We start from the raw sequence: 19,820 nt of genomic DNA, 5'->3' as shown, positions 1-19,820 counted from the left end.
GATATAGGTAACACCTTTACCATTAAACACCTTTATATTTACAGAGTTGTGCTATTGGTTGTTGTATGACAAACTATGAAGATATGTGACGTTGCATTACTTTATTAAGACGCAGTATAATGAAATGATCGTACTTCGTCACTTCCGATTCAGAACTGCTTACATGCCATACCGACAGGGACAAGGAGACTGACATCGTACTCGAGCTTTTCTGCAATAGAGATAACGCATTGTCAGGCATCACAATCGCTCATATATTGATAGCAAGAGTACAGGTGTTTGAATTTCACCGAAAAACATCAAATTGTTTAATACTTGTCATTTCTATTCATCACAGGTACGTTTAACAGCCTAGGTAACAGTAAGTTTTTAAGTTCTTTTCAACAGATTTTAACCTTGATTTAACATAACGACTTCACTTTACACAGAGTATCTCGAGTAGGTTCATTGTTTCACATACTTGCATGCTGCTGTACAAGCATTTGGATATGTCTTTCCGTCCGCTCCACAAACAGGTTTCAGAATACGTGGACAAGCACATGTTTTTCGTTTACATGGACACTTGCCTTGACACTTGACCACAACATTTCTGAAGGGGAAAAACAATACCAAATATGATAATAAGTAATTAGTATGACTAGGTAACTTATTATTGACCGTCATAAAACTTTGCATGATACTGGTTGCCATACAAATTGTTACTATACAACATATCATTTACACTGGAGCTAAATGTGATAATCCATACACTATGATAAGAGGATTAAACAGAAATGTCATATTTTCCCATCATGTGCACGTGTTTTTTTCTCTCACTGAACATTGATAGTTCTATAAGAAATTATGTAACATATTGCAAGGCTATGTCATCAATATTGTATCACTCCTCTATCTATTTTCCTTCCCTTTTCAGCCATACAATAGTGGTTTGGGAAATTTCAATCACAAACACAATTATACAGAAAAAAAACATATATTTCGAATGGTATTTTGGTTCATGTATTGAAATTACAAAGAAAAGTAGGTAATTGCTGTTATTAAGTAAGCGTACTTGCAAATGGCGGCACATGAGTTAACGTATGTTTTATGATCCGATCCACACACTGGTTTTTTAAGTGATGAGCATTTACAAGCTCGACAAGGACACTTGCCGTTACATCTTACTTTAACACCTCTGTGGAAAAAGATTCACAGTGTTATGTAATGAAAGTTTGACAGGTATGATAGTCATTACGGTCACAATGGCACAAATTATGTCAAGTGTATTGAACGAAATCTTTAGACTTCACCAGCAAATGGCAGACACCGCTGCGTTTAATTTATAAATGTATACTCTAACTTCATTCAACAAGCATGATGATATGTTAACATTGTTTAATTTGCATTTTTGCTTGTATATTTTGTCGCTGAATCATGTGATAACATATTTCAAGTGTATCAGTCACCATGACTGAAACACATATTTCAGCAAGAGGTAAAGAAATTCTTATAAATTCATACTGACTTACTGTGCGTTAGGTAAATATACCTGCAAGATGCTAAACACATATTTGAATACGTTTTGCCGTCCGACCCGCACACCTGTTTCAGAATCTTTGGGCATCTACAAGCTCGACAGGGACATTTGCCATTACATCTTACTTTAACATCTCTGTGGAAATTGAATGACAATGTTAACTTATGAATGTGTAAAAGTTAAAGTTCAATTAAAACAGCCTTATATTGATATACAATTGATCAAAAGATAATTGTTTTCTGTGGAAAGCTTTCTGCACAAATTGTATTATTCAATTACCATGATCCATAGAGCTGTAAGCGTGAATGGACGTTTTCGCCAAAAGTGGAATGGTGGAAATTTCTGGAGACAGATTCACAGCAATGGTAAAACTATTAGTTTGAGCTGAAGATACATGATTCGTGTTGATATGAGCTAGAACCTAACGGACAGTATTAATCATTTTGCTTTTTTCAGTATTTTATCAAAATGCGGTATCACAGGAATTGTCAACAGACAATTTGTGGTAAGTAAAGATTGTCCTGTAGAAAACCCTCGTAATTTATATATACATCGACGTGTCGTACGCCGATGGTTATTGCTACATCCTTATCACATTACATTGTCAGGTATGACTGGTGACCAATCATATGTGTTTAAGAATGTCTAACCATATTCATCATAGAGGGGTACCATGAGTAAATGGGATTCCCGATTTACGGCGAAAAAAACTGTCTGAAACGTACATGTGTAATGGCCTACACAACGACTCCAATACACATATACACACACTTCGGGGAGCTGTGGGAAACTTGTATAGGGTATAACTCATGCTTATTGAGCGTAAATGTTCAAATTGTAACCCAATTTTGTATGCATCTGCAATAAATATGATGAAATTTGGCAAGACAGTCTTATTGACAACCTTAGCGTTGTGAACATGTATATCTAATACATCAATATGCAGGTTAGAGAAAACGAAATTCTCATCAAATCAGTAAGACAAATGGATAACATCAGTGATAATTAAGGTGTGGTTTACGTTCATTCGAGCACGTAGCTCCTTGTATTAATCAATATATATATGGCGAACGTCGTCAATGCAGCAGTTCATTCCTGCATATGTTGCCCTAGTTTTATCTATTCAGGTTGACATTCCGATTTTCATGATATGTCGGCACTATCTTATTTCTAATTACATTTCATTAAGTACTTTATTCTTAATGAACTCAAACAGGTAGCTGATTAGACAGAAAATATGTAATACTTATCTCATTGCAGAAAAACTTGTTTTCTTCAAATAACATATGTACTAAAAATAACGATACATACTGTAAGGTTGATTCAATAGCAGTTTTACACATACTTGCACGAAGCTGTACATGCACTGGGGTATGTCTTTCTGTTCACTCCACATACTGGTTTCAGCCTTAATGGACATCTACAAGGTCTTTTTTTACATGGACACTTGCCTTTGCATCTGACTTTCACACCCCTGTAGAAATTATTATAGACTATACGATTCCTGGTAGCGAGTCACTCCCACTAAAACTTTTAAACAGTTTTCTGTTTCTTAAAGGAGTGAAAACTATATCCAGCATCGTAGCATGGAATAGAAAACTTATTAATTGATAATCCTTATAATTCATTCTATGTACGTGTAACAAGCAACTTTATGATGCAAAGGTATATATATAATCAATGTTTACTTAAGGAATTATACTTCAACAACAAAGTGATATATGCTAGGTAATGACTATGAAACATATCAATATTGTTTAAAACAGATTTCAGATATTTAAAATAGATAATAGATTGTACACATTATACATGACATAGCATGTGTAATATGACCTCCCTAGTTAAATCTACTAACTTGCATTTGGCCATACAGGTGTTTCCGTATGTCTTTCCATTTGCGCCACATACTATATCCAAGCGTTTGTTACACGCACACTTCTTTCTACAGGGGCAGCGACCCGGACATAGTGTTTTCACATTCCTGAAATTTTAAATCCATGATGAGACAAAAGTCGTATACAAGTACAGTTAAATATATAATTTGAACTGGTTAAACATCTATATGATTTAAATATTTTAAAAAGATAAGCTACAACCATTTCGTTCTATCAGGCTTATTGAAATAAATAAAAACATGAACAGGTGAAGGAGTGTTGAAAGAATATTGATACGATTGAATTTTTTTACCAATGCATTAACATCTAATAAGCATACATAAATTGTTCGATGAAGTTTCTTGTACTTGATAAAAATCCGTATTAGTTGCATATAACTAGAATATAATTGCATTGTTCGTCATGGTTATTAGCGATAAAACCTCACCCCTTGATTTAATATCTGATGATTTATATACTTACGCGCACTTGGCCTTGCACGCGTTGCTATACATTTTACCATTCGCTCCACAAACGGGTTTAAATTCCTCAGTGCATTGACAACCTGGTTTGCAGGGACATTTCCCATCGCATTCCACGGTCACACCTCTGTAAAGTCATAATGCAAATCTTTAATTGGTTTAAAACAGTTATTATGATAAAACGAGGACCACATTAGGTTATGCACTCAACCTGTGTTTTATGAAGAAAAAGGTTAGCCATTTTTTACCCCTCCCAACATTACCGAAATCATCGTTATGCATCTTTACATTTTCTCCAATAAAATGCATCCCACAAAAAATATTTTTATGCCCCTTAACATGATAAAAATAAGCTGGGAGATGGACACATTAAGGCCCTGATTTAAGTATAATGTTTTGCTCAAACACTATACAGCCGACACATGTATCTGACAAGAAACCATCGTGTTTAAAACATGTTTATAACTATTGATGTGGTTGATTGGTAAATCTAAACCTGTAATGACAGAAATAAGAACTATTGACAAAATATTTGTAAATGTTGACATCTTAATTATCTATAATAGGTGCCTCTTAATTAGTGTGTGTGTTGCAATTATTTCGATGACACCATAGCCACAAGATGGAACAATTATAACGTGTATATATTTGAATTCCTTTGTATTCTTAATTACGTGTTATATAACATATATTTATCAGGTATATATATTACATGAATTTCCATTTCACATGGAGTCTCTTGAAGGGTCAATGGAAAATTTTCGTGTCAGGGTGTGATCTGATAACCATAAACCTTACCTCCGTCCAGCCAGACATTTGCTGCTGTACGTCCTGCCGTCAACACCACACACAGGACTGCCGTAGCATCTTACTTGACCTGATAAAAACAAATCAAATTATCACCATAATCATTCCACGATGCAAATTAGACCTATTGATAATGCACATAATTAGAAGTATATTAGAACATATATAGAACAGTGCATCAACATACGTCTCGACAGTACACGATCAACCTGCAAAGAAAACACAAGGGATATCACAACCAACGAGAACTTCATCTTAGCTTGAGGATCAATAGCTTTTTGCTAAATTCTCATTATATACTTTGGCATCATCACGTGATATGTTTATCCCCGAAACATTTTGCACCTATTAATTATCATTCAAAAAGATTTATTAAACGGCGAGATAACTCGAACATCCATAAATCAAAGGACTTTTTTATATTTTTGTTTTGTTTTTGTTTCTCAGGACCCGTATTCAAATTGACCAATTAGATGTTACAGGTTAGCTTCAGTGCTGACACAACAGGTAAATTGTGGTTTAGACAAATGGTTTCCTACTTTTCCGTGACAGGTAGAGTCGGTGAAACCGACATCTGCCACACACCTCAGACATTATTATCACTGCACATATCGCTTTCAGGTAATAAAAGTGATTAAATGGTTTAGCGTAATATTATGATTTTAACATAAAACATATTTCATTATAATTGTTGATCCCGTTTTCAATTATGCAATAACCATACCGATATAAACTCTATTGAAACCTATCATTAACACAACATTACGTTATACACTAAGAACATGTGTTGTTGAAGTGTGGTACGATTTGTACAAATTATCTACTCAAACATTTTTATTGTAAAATCATAACATTATCCTTTCACTGCATTTAAAATAATTTATTGTAAAAGTTCACTCATTGCCTCTTGAAGACACTCTCCTTTTACAATGGATGACAACGTTCCACATATCCGTATCATTGTATGTGGTAGCTGAAATAAATAAAAATCAATTAAAAATGAGAAAAGCGTACCTTTACATTTCAAAGTTCAAGGGAGGAGTGATCTTAGTTAGCATATCTGAATGTTAAAAAAACGTTACATTAAAATATATCCCAATCCAGAAAATGAAAAGTAATTACCATACAGAAGAATAAACAAACACTGCAAAGGGAAAATAGGTAAACACTCAACAGATGTAGTATCAACACTATACACGGATAGTGGTAAACACGGTATAGAGATAGTAAACACCGTATAGGGATAGAAGTAAACACTGTACAGGGATAGTAGTAAACACTGTATAGGGATAGTAGTAAACACCGTATAGGGATAGTAATAAACACCATACAGGGATAGTAGTAAACACTGTAGAGGGATAGTAGTAAACACCGTATAGGGATAGTAGTAAACACCGTACAGGGATAGTAGTAAACACTGTATAGGGATAGTAATAAACACTGTACAGGGATAGTAGTAAACACTGTATATGGATAGTAGTAAACACTGTACAGGGATAGTAGTAAACACCGTATAGGGATAGTAGTAAACACTGTACGGGGATAGTAGCAAACACCGTATAGGGATAGTAATAAACACTGTACAGGGATAGTAGTAGTAAACACTGTACAGGGATAGTAGTAAACACTGTACTGGGATAGTAGTAAACACTGTAGAGGGATAGTAGTAAACACTGTATAGGGATAGTAGTAAACACCGTACAGGGATAGTAGTAAACACTGCATAGGGATAGTAATAAACACTGTACAGGGATAGTAGTAAACACTGTACAGGGATAGTAGTAAACACTGTACAGGGATAGTAGTAAACACTGTACAGGGATAGTAATAAACACTGTACAGGGATAGTAGTAAACACTGCACAGGGATAGTAGTAAACACTGTACGGGGATAGTAGTAAAAACCGTATAGGGATAGTAGTAAACACTGTACAGGGATAGTAGTAAATACTGTATAGGGATAGTAGTAAACACCGTACAGGGATAGTAGTAAATACCGTATAGGGATAATAATAAACACTGTACAGGGATAGTAGTAAACACTGTACAAAGATAGTAGTAAGCACTGTACAGGGATAGTAGTAAACACTGTACAAGGATAGCAGTAAACAGTGTATAGGGATAGTAGTAAACACTGTACAGGGATAGTAATAAACATTGTATAGGGATAGTAGTTAACACTGTACATGGCTAGTAGTAAACACTGTACAAGGATAGCAGTAAACACTGTACACGGATTGTAGTAAACAATTTACAGGGTGAGTAGTAAACACAGTACTGGGATAGTAGTAAACACTGTATAGGGATAGTAGTAAACACTGTACAAGGATAGTAGTAAACACTGTACAGGGATAGTAGTAAACACTGTACAGGGATAGTAATAAACACTGTATAGGGTAGTAGTAAACACTGTATAGGGATAGCAGTAGACATTGTATAGAGATAGTAGTAAACACTGTACAGGGATAGTAGTAAACACTGTACAAAGATAGTAGTAAGCACTGTACAGGGATAGTAATAAACACTGTATAGGGATAGTAGTTAACACTGTACAGGGCTAGTTGTAAACACTGTACAAGGATAGCAGTAAACAGTGTATAGGGATAGTAGTAAACACTGTACAGGGATAGTAATAAACACTGTATAGGGATAGTAGTAAACACTGTACAGGGAGAATAGTAAACACTGTACAGAGATAGTAATAAACACTGTATAGGGATAGTAGTAAACACTGTACAAGGATAGCAGTAAACAGTGTATAGGGATAGTAATAAACACTGTATAGGGATAGTAGTAAACACTGTACAGGGATAGTAATAAACATTGTATAGGGATAGTAGTTAACACTGTACAGGGCTAGTTGTAAACACTGTACAAGGATAGCAGTAAACAGTGTATAGGGATAGTAGTAAACACTGTACAGGGATAGTAATAAACACTGTATAGGGATAGTAGTAAACACTGTACAGGGAGAATAGTAAACACTGTACAGAGATAGTAATAAACACTGTATAGGGATAGTAGTAAACACTGTACAAGGATAGCAGTAAACAGTGTATAGGGATAGTAATAAACACTGTATAGGGATAGTAGTTAACACTGTACAGGGCTAGTAGTAAACACTGTATAGGGATAGTAGTAAACACTGTACAGGGATAGTAATAAACACTGTATAGGGAAAGTAGTAAACACTGTACAGGGAGAGTAGTAAACACTGTACAGAGATAGTAATAAACACTGTATAGGGATAGTAGTTAATACTGTACAAGGATAGCAGTAAACACTGTACACGGATTGTAGTAAACACTGTACAGGGAGAGTAGTAAACACAGTACTGGGATAGTAGTAAACACTGTATAGGGATAGTAGTAAACACTGTACAAGGATAGCAGTAAACACTGTACAGGGATAGTAGTAAACACTGTATATGGATAGTAGTAAACACTGTACAGGGATAGTAATAAACACCGTATAGGGATAGTAGTAAACACTGTACAGGGATAGCAGTAGACATTGTATAGAGATAGTAGTAAACACTGTACAGGGAGAGTAGTAAACACAGTACAGGGATAGTAGTAAACACTGTACAGGGATAGTAGTAAACACTGTACAAGGATAGCAGTAAACACTGTACAGGGATAGTAGTAAACACTGTATAGTGATAGTAGTAAACACTGTACAAGGATAGCAGTAAACACTGTACAGGGATAGTAGTAAACACTGTATAGGGATAGTAGTAAACACTGTACAGGGATAGTATGAAACACTGTATAGGTATAGTAGTAAACACTGTACAGGGATAGTAGTAAACACTGTATAGGGATAGTAGTAAACACTGTACAAGGATAGCAGTAAACACTGTACAGGGATAGTAGTAAACACTGTATATGGATAGTAGTAAACACTGTACAGAGATAGTAATAAACACTGTATAGGGATAGTAGTAAACACTGTACAAGGATAGCAGTAAACAGTGTATAGGGATAGTAATAAACACTGTATATGGATAGTAGTAAACACTGTATAGGGATAGTATTAAACACTGTTTAGGGTTAGAAGTAAACACTATCAAACATTAGTTTTAAACACTGGTGTTAAGGAATACATTTTATAATTGTCATAGTGATTGGGAAATTATCGAATTTTGTGAGGGTGATGTTTTATTATCGTTATTAGTACGTATGGTGGTTCCGGTCTTGTTTTTACAAGATAAGCGAAAAGAATGATTTTTTCCTAACAGCAGTAATTGATCTTCTCATTTGTGAAAAAATTCTCTGGTGTACCCTTAACCTAAGAAATATTTCCATTCACTATCCATTATTCCTTATCAAAACATGGACTACAAATATAATATATATGAATCATGAAAACTAGTCTAACAGTGTATAATAGCGTGTTGAAATTTGTACTAGAAATAATATAAAATAATGTACGAGTAAATGATTTTGATCAAATGATTTTATTTTATAAGTTATTTAGTGGAAATAGATGAAACGGCCCTATCAGTCCTGCTTAAATCAAGCCGTATTTTTATTTACGTTTTTCTCTTTCACACATTTTGATATTGACATTAATGAGAGTTGATTGCATTTGATACATAAATGTGACATCCTGTTTAGCCTGCAAAACTGTCCCGTACGGAACTTTATCCGGGTTAAATTAGAGAGACACGCACCCTTCACTTGACGGAAACGTGGACTGCTATGTCCTGTAGGGTGCAACTGGTTTTCCCTGTCTCTTACTGCGTAATATGCAAGCGACACATTAGCGATGTGTAATACATCTATGCTAAAGTTACTATGGTTCGGAAACGGTTCTATTTTCGTAATTCGCAATAAAGTTGTAGGCACACAAATATCTATTAGGTCGCATGATCCCTGATGGTTAAACGTGATGTTTGCAGTCGCCTGGTCATTCATTTGAAATAGTTCCATCAGATATCGTGTTTCAATATATGAGAGGGATGGTTGATAAGTGTGACTCATGTTTAAGGGTTTGACTTTTGGCGGACATTTTTTTTTTCAACATAATCCCCTTCAGTATATATACACTTTTGTCAGCGATGTTTAAGGACCTCAATGCCACTCTTAAAGAAGATCTTTTCTTGACCATTCAGAAAGTCCTCCACTGCATGTATGACGTCATCATCTGAGTACCGGTAATGCCTTTTTTTAAATTTTGGAAATAAATTAAAGTCTGATGAAGCGAGATTATTCGAATAAGACAGATTTTCAATCATTTAAAAGTCACAATTGTTAATGGCAGCCATTGCAAGGACAATGTTAACAAGGGCACTGTCCTGGTGGAATCACACACATTTACTGAATTTTCCAGAGAGTCTGAGTTTAATACTTTCTATTAACTGCCTAAGAAGTGACACAGAATGGGTGCCATTGATTATTTGTCCCTTTTGCAGATAATCTGCCATCAGCATCCCAAAAAACCGTGGCCATAACTTTTCTAGCTGATGGAACAGTCTTAGCCTTCTTTGGCGGGATGAACCGGGTTAGCACACGACAAAGTCCGCCCGGTGCTTCTGAGCAACTGTAAGAAAAAATGGAATGTACTCTATCCTGTGAAATCCCACCTGTACTGGGCATATATCTCTCGATAACTCATCTGTAAACCAAAACATTAGCATGGACTTTATTGACAGTTTGGGGGGTTGTAACAGTGACTGACTTTCCAGTACGGACGTCATTCTAAAGGCTCTGCCTGTCATGCTTAAATTCCGCCAACCATCATTTCACTGTGGTATATGAAGGGACATCATTCCCTAATGTTGCTACCATATCAGTATGGATATCCTTAGGTACTACACCTTTCTTAAGCAAATATTGAATCACTGCTCTTTCAGCAATTTTGTTCATTTTGCAAAAGTCACATGCATTGTTTACTTTAGAGTGTTACCTCTTCAACAACTGACCAAAAAGACACCAGTCTTCGGGCACACATTCTTAAATAGTCAGGAAATAGTAGATATGAAAAAGGGCATCTAATGCTTAACTTCTTCAATACAAGGCTAAAAACTTCTCAATCAGAACTCGTTTATATATTTCATGCTGTAAACACATTGATAACATCGGAGTAAGGATACGAAAACATTAACGTAACAAATTTTATCCTTAACACGTCTACACGCTTATGTTATACTCAGATCAAAACCTTAGCCAAAACCTTTACACGGTCAAGTATGTTTATCCTCCAGTAATCGCGTAACTATTTGAAAATATATTGTGATGAAATGGACGTCTCATTCTTACTTGATTTAATCTGTTAAAAGGATCCGAATTATACCTTCAGAAATACTGATATATTTAAAATAGTGTAGGCTTTAGTATTTGATTTTTACCTTGAATTACTATACATGAACATGTGCAATATGTATATTCTTTCCCTAAATCTCTTGGAGAAATACCTGGTCTTTTACGCTCTTGGTGTTAAACTGGGGGAAAACCTGGTAGTTTACACTCTTGGTGTAAAAATACATGTACCATATCCGGTATATCTTTATACTGTACCATACCGGGTACATCTTTATACTTTTCCATATCCGGTTCATCTTTATACTGTACCATACCCGGAAAATCTTCATACTGTACCAAATCCGGTACATCTTTATACTATACCATACCCGGTACATCTTTATACTGTACCATACCCGGAACATCTTTATACTGTACCTTACTCGGTTCTTCTTTATTATGTACCATACCCGATACATCTTTATACTTTACCATATCCGGTATATCTTTATACTGTACCATACCCGGAACATCTTTATCCTGAACCTAACTCGGTTCTTCTTTATTATGTACCATACCCGATGCATCTTTATACTTTACCATACTCGGTTACTCTTTATACTTTACAATACCCGGTACATCTTTATACCGTACCATATCCGGAACATCTTTATACTGTACCTTACTCGATTCTTCTTTATTATGTACCATACCCGGTACATCTTTATACTTTACCATACTCGGTTACTCTTCATACTGTACCATACCCGGTACATCTTTATACTATACCATACCCGGTACATCTTTATACTGTACCATACCCGGAACATCTTTATACTTTCCCATATCCTGTACATCTTTATACTTTCCCATATCCTGTACATCTTTATACTTTCCCATACCTGGTACATCTTTATACTGTACCATACCCGGTACATCTTTATACTGTACCATATCCGTTATATCTTTAAACTGTATCATACCCGGTATATCTTTATACTGTACCATACTCGATACATCTTTATACTTTAACATACTCGGTTACTCTTCACACTGTACCATATCCGGTACATCTTTATACTATACCATACCCAGTAAATCTTTATACTGTACTATACCCGGTACATCTTTATACTGTATCAAACCCGGTACATCTTTATACTGTACCATACCCGGTACATCTTTATACTGTACCATACCCGGTACATCTTTATACTGTACCATACCCGGTACATCTTTATACTGTACCATATCCGGTATATCTTTAAACTGTATCATACCCAATATATCTTTATACTGTACCATACCCGATACATCATAATACTTTACCATACTCGGTTACTCTTTATACTTTACAATACCCGGTACATCTTTATACCGTACCATATCCGGAACATCTTTATACTGTACCATACTCGGTACATCTTTATACTTTCCCATATCCGGTATATTTTTATACTGTACCATACCCGTTACATCTTTATACTGTACAATATCCGGTATATCTTTAAACTGTATCATACCCGGTATATCATTATACTTTACAATACCCGATAAATCTTCATACTGTATCATATCCGGTACATCTTTATACTATACCATGCCCGGTACATCTTTATACTGTATCATACCCGGTACATCTTTATACTGTACCATACCCGGTACATCTTTATACTTTACCATACTCGGATACTCTTTATAATATACCATACCGGGTACATCTTTATACTGTACCATACCCGGTACATCTTTATACTGTACCATACCGGGTACATCTTTATACTGTACCATACTCGGTACATCTTTATACTTAAACATATCCGGTACATCTTTATACCGTATCATACCGGTACATCTTTATACTATACCATACTCGGTACATCTTTATACTCTACCATACTCGATACATCTTTATACTATACCATGACCGGTACATCTTTATACTGTACCATACCCGGTACATCTTTATACTGTACCATACCCGGTACATCTTTATACTGCATCATACCCGGTACATCTTTATACTTTACCAGGCCCGGTACATCTGTATACTGTATCATACCCGGTAATCTTTATACTGTACCATACCAAGTACATCTTTATACTTTACCATACCCGGTACATCTTTATACTGTACCATATCCGGTATATCTTTATACTGTACATACCCGGTACATATATCTTTCTTTATACTGTACCATACCCGGTACATCTTTATACTGTACCATACCCGGTACATCTTTATACTCTTTAAACTGTATCATACCGGTACATCTTTATACTTTCCAATATCCGGTTTATCTTTATACTCTACCATACTCGGTACATCTTTATACTTTACCATACTCGGATACTCTTTATACTATACCATGACCGGTACATCTTTATACTGTACCATACCCGGTACATCTTTATACTTAAACATAACCGTAACATCTTAAAACTGGATAAGTCCGGTACATCTTTATACTGTAGCTTACCCGGTACATCTTTATACTGTACATCTTTATACTGTACCATACCCGGTACATCTTTATACTGTACCATACCCGGTACATCTTTATACTGTACCATACCCGGTACATCTTTATACTGTATCATACCCGGTACATCTTTATACTTTACCATACTCGGTTACTTTTCATACTGTACCATATCCGGTACATCTTTATACTGTATCATTCCGGTATATCTTTATACTGTACTATCCCCGGTACATCTTTATACTGTACCATACCCGGTACATCTTTATATTGTACCATACTCGATACATCTTTACATTTCACCATACCCGTACATCTTTATACTGTTCCATACTCGGTACATCTTTATACTGTACCATATCCGGTACATCTTTATACGGTATCATACCGGTACATCTTTACACTCTACCATACCCGGTACATCTTTATACTGTACCATACCCGGTACATCTTTATACTGTACCACACCCGATACATCTTTATACTATACCATGAACGGTACATCTTTATACTGTACCATACCCGGTACATCTTTATACTGTACCATACCCGGTACATCTTTATACTGTATCATACCCGGTACATCTTTATACTTTACCATACTCGGTACTCTTTATACTACCCGGTACATCTTTATATACTACCCGGTACATCTATACCCATACCCGGTACATCTTTATACTGTACCATATTATGTAACATACCCGATACATCTTTATACTTTACCATATCCGGTACATCTTTATACTGTACCATACCCGGTACCCCATACCCGATACATCTTCATACTTTACCATATCCGGTATATCTTTATACTGTACCATACCCGGTACATCTTTATACTATACCATACCCGGTACATCTTTATACTGTACCATACCCGGTACATCTTTATACTGTATCATACCCGGTACATCTTTATACTGTACCATACCCGGTACATCTTTATTTTGTACCCTACCCGTTACATCGTTATACTGTACCATATCCGGTACATCTTTATACTTTTCCATATCCGGTACATCTTTATACTGTACCATACCCGGTACATCTTTATACTGTATCATTCCGGTACATCTTTATACTGTACCTTACCCGGTACATCTTTATACTGTACCACACCCGATACATCTTTATACTATACCATGAACGGTACATCTTTATACTGTACCATACCCGGTACATCTATCTTTATACTGGTTACTTTACTACCCGGTATATCATACTCCATACTGTATCATACATCTTTATATTTCACCATACCCGTGACATCTTTATACTGTACCATACCCGGTACATCTTTATACTGTATCATACCCGGTATATCTTTATACTGTACCATACCGGGTACATCTTTATACTGTTCCATACTCGGTACATCTTTATACTTAAAAATATCCGGTACATCTTTAAACTGTATCATACCGGTATATCTTTATACTGTACCATACCCGGTACATCTTTATTTTGTACCCTACCCGTTACATCGTTATACTGTACCATACCCGGTACATCTTTATACTTTTCCATATCCGGTACATCTTTATACTGTACCATACCCGGTACATCTTTATACTTTACCATACCCTGTACATCTTTATACTTTACCATACCTGGTACATCTTTATACTTTCTACTTTACATCTTTATACAGTACCATACCCGGTACATCTTTATACTGTACCATATCCGGTACATCTTTAACTGTACTGTATCACCATATCCGGTACATCTTTACACTGTACCATACCCGATACATCTGTATACTTTACCATACTCGGTTACTCTTCATACTGTACCATATCCGGTACATATTTATTCTTTTCCATTTACGTTACATCTTTATACTGTACCATACCCGGTACATCTTTATACTGTATCATGAACCGGTACATCTTTATACTGTACCATACCGGTACATCTTTATACTGTACCATACTACCATACCCGGTACATCTTTATACTGTACCATACCGGTACATCTTTACACTCTACCATACCCGGTACATCTTTATACTGTACCATACCCGGTGCATCTTTATACTGTACCATATCCGGTACATCTTTATACGGTATCATACCGGTACATCTTTACACTCTACCATACCCGATACATCTTTATACTTTACCATATCCGGTATATCTTTATACTGTACCATACTCGGTACATCTTTATATTTCACCATACCCGTGACATCTTTATACTGTACCATACCCGGTACATCTTTATACTGTATCATACCCGGTATATCTTTATACTGTACCATACTCGGATACTCTATATAATGTACCATACCCGGTACATCTTTATACTGTACCATACCGGGTACATCTTTATACTGTTCCATACTCGGTACATCTTTATACTTAAACATATCCGGTACATCTTTATACTGTATCATTCCGGTACATCTTTATACTGTACCTTACCCGGTACATCTTTATACTGTACCACACCCGATACATCTTTATACTATACCATACACGGATAATCTTTATAATGTACCAAACCGGGTACAAAATTATACTGTACCATACCGGTACATCATGACACTTTACCATACCTGGTACATCTTTATACTGTACCATACTCGATACATCTTTATATTTTACCATACTCGATACATCTTTATATTTTACCATACCCGGTACATCTTTATATTTTACCATACCTGGTACATCTTCATACTGTACCATACTCGATACATCTTTATATTTTACCATACCCGGTACATCTTTATACTGTATCATACCCGGTACATCTTTATACTGTACCATACTCAGTACATCTTTATACTTTACCATACCTGGTACATCTTTATAATGTATCATACTTGGTGTGCCTTATACTCTTCAATGTTCGATATACTGGTATCCTGTATTATACTCGACGTATTTGAAAATTACACAGTACTCAATACATATATGCAGGAATGATTTACAATATTTGGTATACATACAAAACTGTACTCATTACATCTTTATACAGTAAAATATTTATTACATCGGTAAGCTGTAGACAATTCGTTGTATTTGCACTCTGTTGAACACTGTTTAACAATGTAACATGTTTTAACAAAATTACACCATGAGAGTTTTTATTTTACGTATTTATTAGTAAGCCTACAGTGTGTATCATTTACACCGCATATGAATAGAATATGGTTATAATAGGTAAAGATGTATTACATGTTAGAGTAGACGTTGTCGTAGATTTCGTTAGAGGGGAAAGAAAACAAAAACAAAAAACTTAAACAAAGGAATATTTTATTCAGATATCCCATATTAAAAGTAAATTATAATTGTCTATATTTCACTTTTAAACATATGTTCATGGATTCATTTATTCAATACCAAGAAGAACTAACTGACAAAATGATACATGTTGACATCAAAATATAAGAATACATTTGTCACGTAAAATGATATAAAACGTAGCTTCGCCGTTCGTTTTTCCATGTATTCATGTTTATCTCCTTACAGCAGTTAATAGTGACCTTATTATACGTAAAATCAACACGTAGACTAAAGCATGCACAGGATCCAAATTTCTGTAACTATATATATCAGCATTGCCATCAGATATATGATAAATATGCCAAGGTTTCTTTTAAGAAACATCAATGTTCATTGCATCACAGACACATTTTAGCCATAAGTGGTCGTTGACTTAACAGGTATATCTGTTTTGCTGAGGAAATCTCTAAGAATAGCCTTACTGCAATATCTTGTGCTATTTATCCGTGAATTAAGTTCATCCAGCTGAAGTAAAAAAAAAAATAAGAAAAACTCGTTAACCGTTTAATATCAGAGTTAGATATTTAAGAATAGTTTGATAACATGTATAGGAAAAGGCACACGGGTATTGAAATCGAAGTTCTGAAAGTGCTGATATCAATAAAATGATTAGGAAATTATCAGTCACATTCATTAAAACACTTTTTTTGCTTGTATAAAATATTATACCAATAAGATGGTTACGAGTATTCCCGATTTTTGACACCCCACCCATAAATATTTCATAATATTTATTGTTTTAATTAAAAGTGGGATTTATATGTAATTACAATTAGGTATATATATAGATATGTACATTGTATTTCAAGTATTGATGACTATATCACCGAACTGATGACTTACATTTTGTATAATATATAGAATATCTATACTTTCTTTAGGTTCCTTATCCTAGAAAATAACTTATTATCCTCAAAGATAAAAAGGAGAAAATTTGTTCTTATCAAATATGAATGTATTTATTATAGTATATGTTAACATTAGCAATAAACAATCTGGAACATGAGTACCAGTTTTAAATCTTCACGGAGACTATTGTTTCTTATATCGATAAGTTATCGTCATTACCTCAAAGTAACATTATCAACCAGCGAGTTTGTAAAATTTATATAAATTAAAATACGAGCCATGTTTCTTAATCGCTCAGTGTAAATGGAAGCTGTTCAGTTCTCACTGACTTAGATATGGGTTAGAGAATGATATTCTTATCAGTGGACAATATCCCACGAGCATTATAATAATGATTTGAAATAACTTAGTTACTCGTAAGATACTGTCTGATACGTATCAATGTAAGTTTGTACTCTAGTGTCATTGGTTAATATATGTTCCATTTTACTTACCTTCTTAAGCATTCGTTCGCCAATTTTCTTTATGCGTTTTATTGTATAATCTCTTTTCTTCATGCCCGAGTCATTACCTTTAGGCACAACGCCACACTCCACTGAAAAAACAAATTCAATATTAACTTTACTATGAGTTAATTCAATTATGATTGTAAATTATCTAATTACTTTTAAAACACAAGGTTTTTTTTCTAAGTATTAAATGAAACGAATCTAATATCAAGAAGGCGACACGCATCATTTTATAAATGACTCCTATAAGGTTTATTTCGTGATATATAATGATAAGAAAAATTCTTAATCCAATGTTACATATTCAGATATGTCTAAAATACAATATAGCCCTCCATCTACATACACAGAGATATCAACGAGAATTACACATCAGGTTTACATGAAATATGATGGCGTTTTACAATATCATAGTTTACATGGTAGGATTTTGATTAAAACTCACCTTTCAGAGACGTAAAGGACAGAGTTGAAAATAAGAGGACAATCAACATCAATACTATTTTCATCGTTAGGCCGTTTTGTCACGGTAAATAAACTTCATTTACAGTAAATACTTACCTGACATCAGGTGCCAGGATTTATATGTAACGTTACACCCACGTGTTACACATACCATTATTACAGGGGAAGTACCTTCGAGCACCCGTATCTAGCAGGATGGGTATAGCAACAAAACATCAAGACTGTGTTAAAATTATTTTTGTTATTTACATACATGACATTATCAACATTCCTGTCACACTACTCAACACGTGTTGCCACGGAAGATATGATTAACATTTCAACTGTGAAGTTGAAAAAGTCGTCTACAACTCCATATTCAGATTTAACATCTCTTTCTCTCTCTAAGATTAAGTGTAACTGCACAAAAACACATAACTAATTAAATTACGAGATTACAGTATCGGCAATGCAATATGTGTGATATTTAAACATTTGAACTTAAACATACGGTATTATTTCCAAACTCTGTAATGAAAGTAGTCAACATGATTTACTTTGAAGATAACTAAATTGGTCGATCTTTTTTGCTGAAATACCTATGCCATCCATTACATGTGAATGATTCTATTGTTATTGGTGTCAGCACAACAAAAGTAACACAAGTTTAAAATTCACATTAAACACTTCTCTAAAGAGGTCATAAGATTAAGAATATGTTTTTACTGTATACACATCCTATGTAGTGAAGGGAACAATATTAGATAAAATCTGTTTTCAAAAAGTCTGCTTTCTTTTTCTCTTTTCTGATTAGGATTGTTGTAGTTCATATTTTTTCTGAAAAGTATCGTTGATGGAAGTTTAATTTAAACGAAAACATAAAAAAAGACAAAATGTTTTTGTTCTATCCAAGTTTAAATGACTTGATCATTAGGAAACATTTCTTATTTTTATAATAACTAGACTTTCTGACTTGGACGTAGTAAATATAACGTTTCTATCTGTAATCCATATGTCCAAGCAATAAATATCGATTTGTCTGGTAAAAAGGAGAGTGGACAAAGTGTTTAGGGATGTGTGATGCAAAATAGGAAAGACACGTCGTTTCGACACTACTTTTAACAATATTTACAAATATTTATATCTTTCAGACTTCATAGGTTTGAACATATATAGAGGATAGATCTTTAAAACACTGAGTATATTTTAACTACCTATATGGAAACTGATTTGTATTATTTTATGTTTAAGACGTACTGGTACAGAAAGTTTCACGGATTATCTAAAACATTTATCATTATCAAAACCATACTAG

The 19,820-nt window shown here is 34.6% G+C and overlaps 1 protein-coding gene across 1 annotated transcript; it reads right to left on the bottom strand.

Annotated features, from left to right (window-relative positions):
- Positions 1 to 444: 444 nt before the first annotated feature.
- Positions 445 to 18,570, bottom strand: LOC132547997 (serine protease inhibitor dipetalogastin-like). The gene is made up of 10 exons (XM_060211810.1): positions 18,507 to 18,570; positions 18,047 to 18,147; positions 5,577 to 5,652; positions 4,671 to 4,749; positions 3,874 to 3,999; positions 3,372 to 3,497; positions 2,862 to 2,990; positions 1,529 to 1,651; positions 1,052 to 1,174; positions 445 to 589 (listed from the first exon to the last, which is right to left on the bottom strand). Exons 1-10 carry the CDS (start codon positions 18,568 to 18,570, stop codon positions 445 to 447), a joined length of 1,092 nt encoding a protein of 363 aa, XP_060067793.1.
- Between the last annotated feature and the right edge of the window lie 1,250 nt (positions 18,571 to 19,820).

This window comes from Ylistrum balloti, unplaced genomic scaffold (assembly GCF_031769215.1).
Source record: "Ylistrum balloti isolate Yb309-2 unplaced genomic scaffold, AGI_CSIRO_Ybal_v1 Utg369992, whole genome shotgun sequence".
In the NCBI taxonomy this organism is placed as follows: Eukaryota; Metazoa; Mollusca; class Bivalvia; order Pectinida; family Pectinidae; genus Ylistrum; species Ylistrum balloti.
Note: the sequence above shows the minus strand (reverse complement) of the source record. Positions and strands in the feature narration are given on the sequence as shown.

Bases quoted from the DNA above. Each gene is read 5' to 3' on its own strand.
- LOC132547997 (XM_060211810.1), bottom strand. From the start codon at position 18,570: ATGAAAATAGTATTGATGTTGATTGTCCTCTTATTTTCAACTCTGTCC. The intron at 5,653-18,046 runs GTAAGTAAAATG...TATTTATTTCAG, and splicing joins GCGAACGAATGCTTAAGAAG to CTACCACATACAATGATACG. The intron at 2,991-3,371 runs GTTAGTAGATTT...TAATTTCTACAG, and splicing joins ACCTGTATGGCCAAATGCAA to GGGTGTGAAAGTCAGATGCA.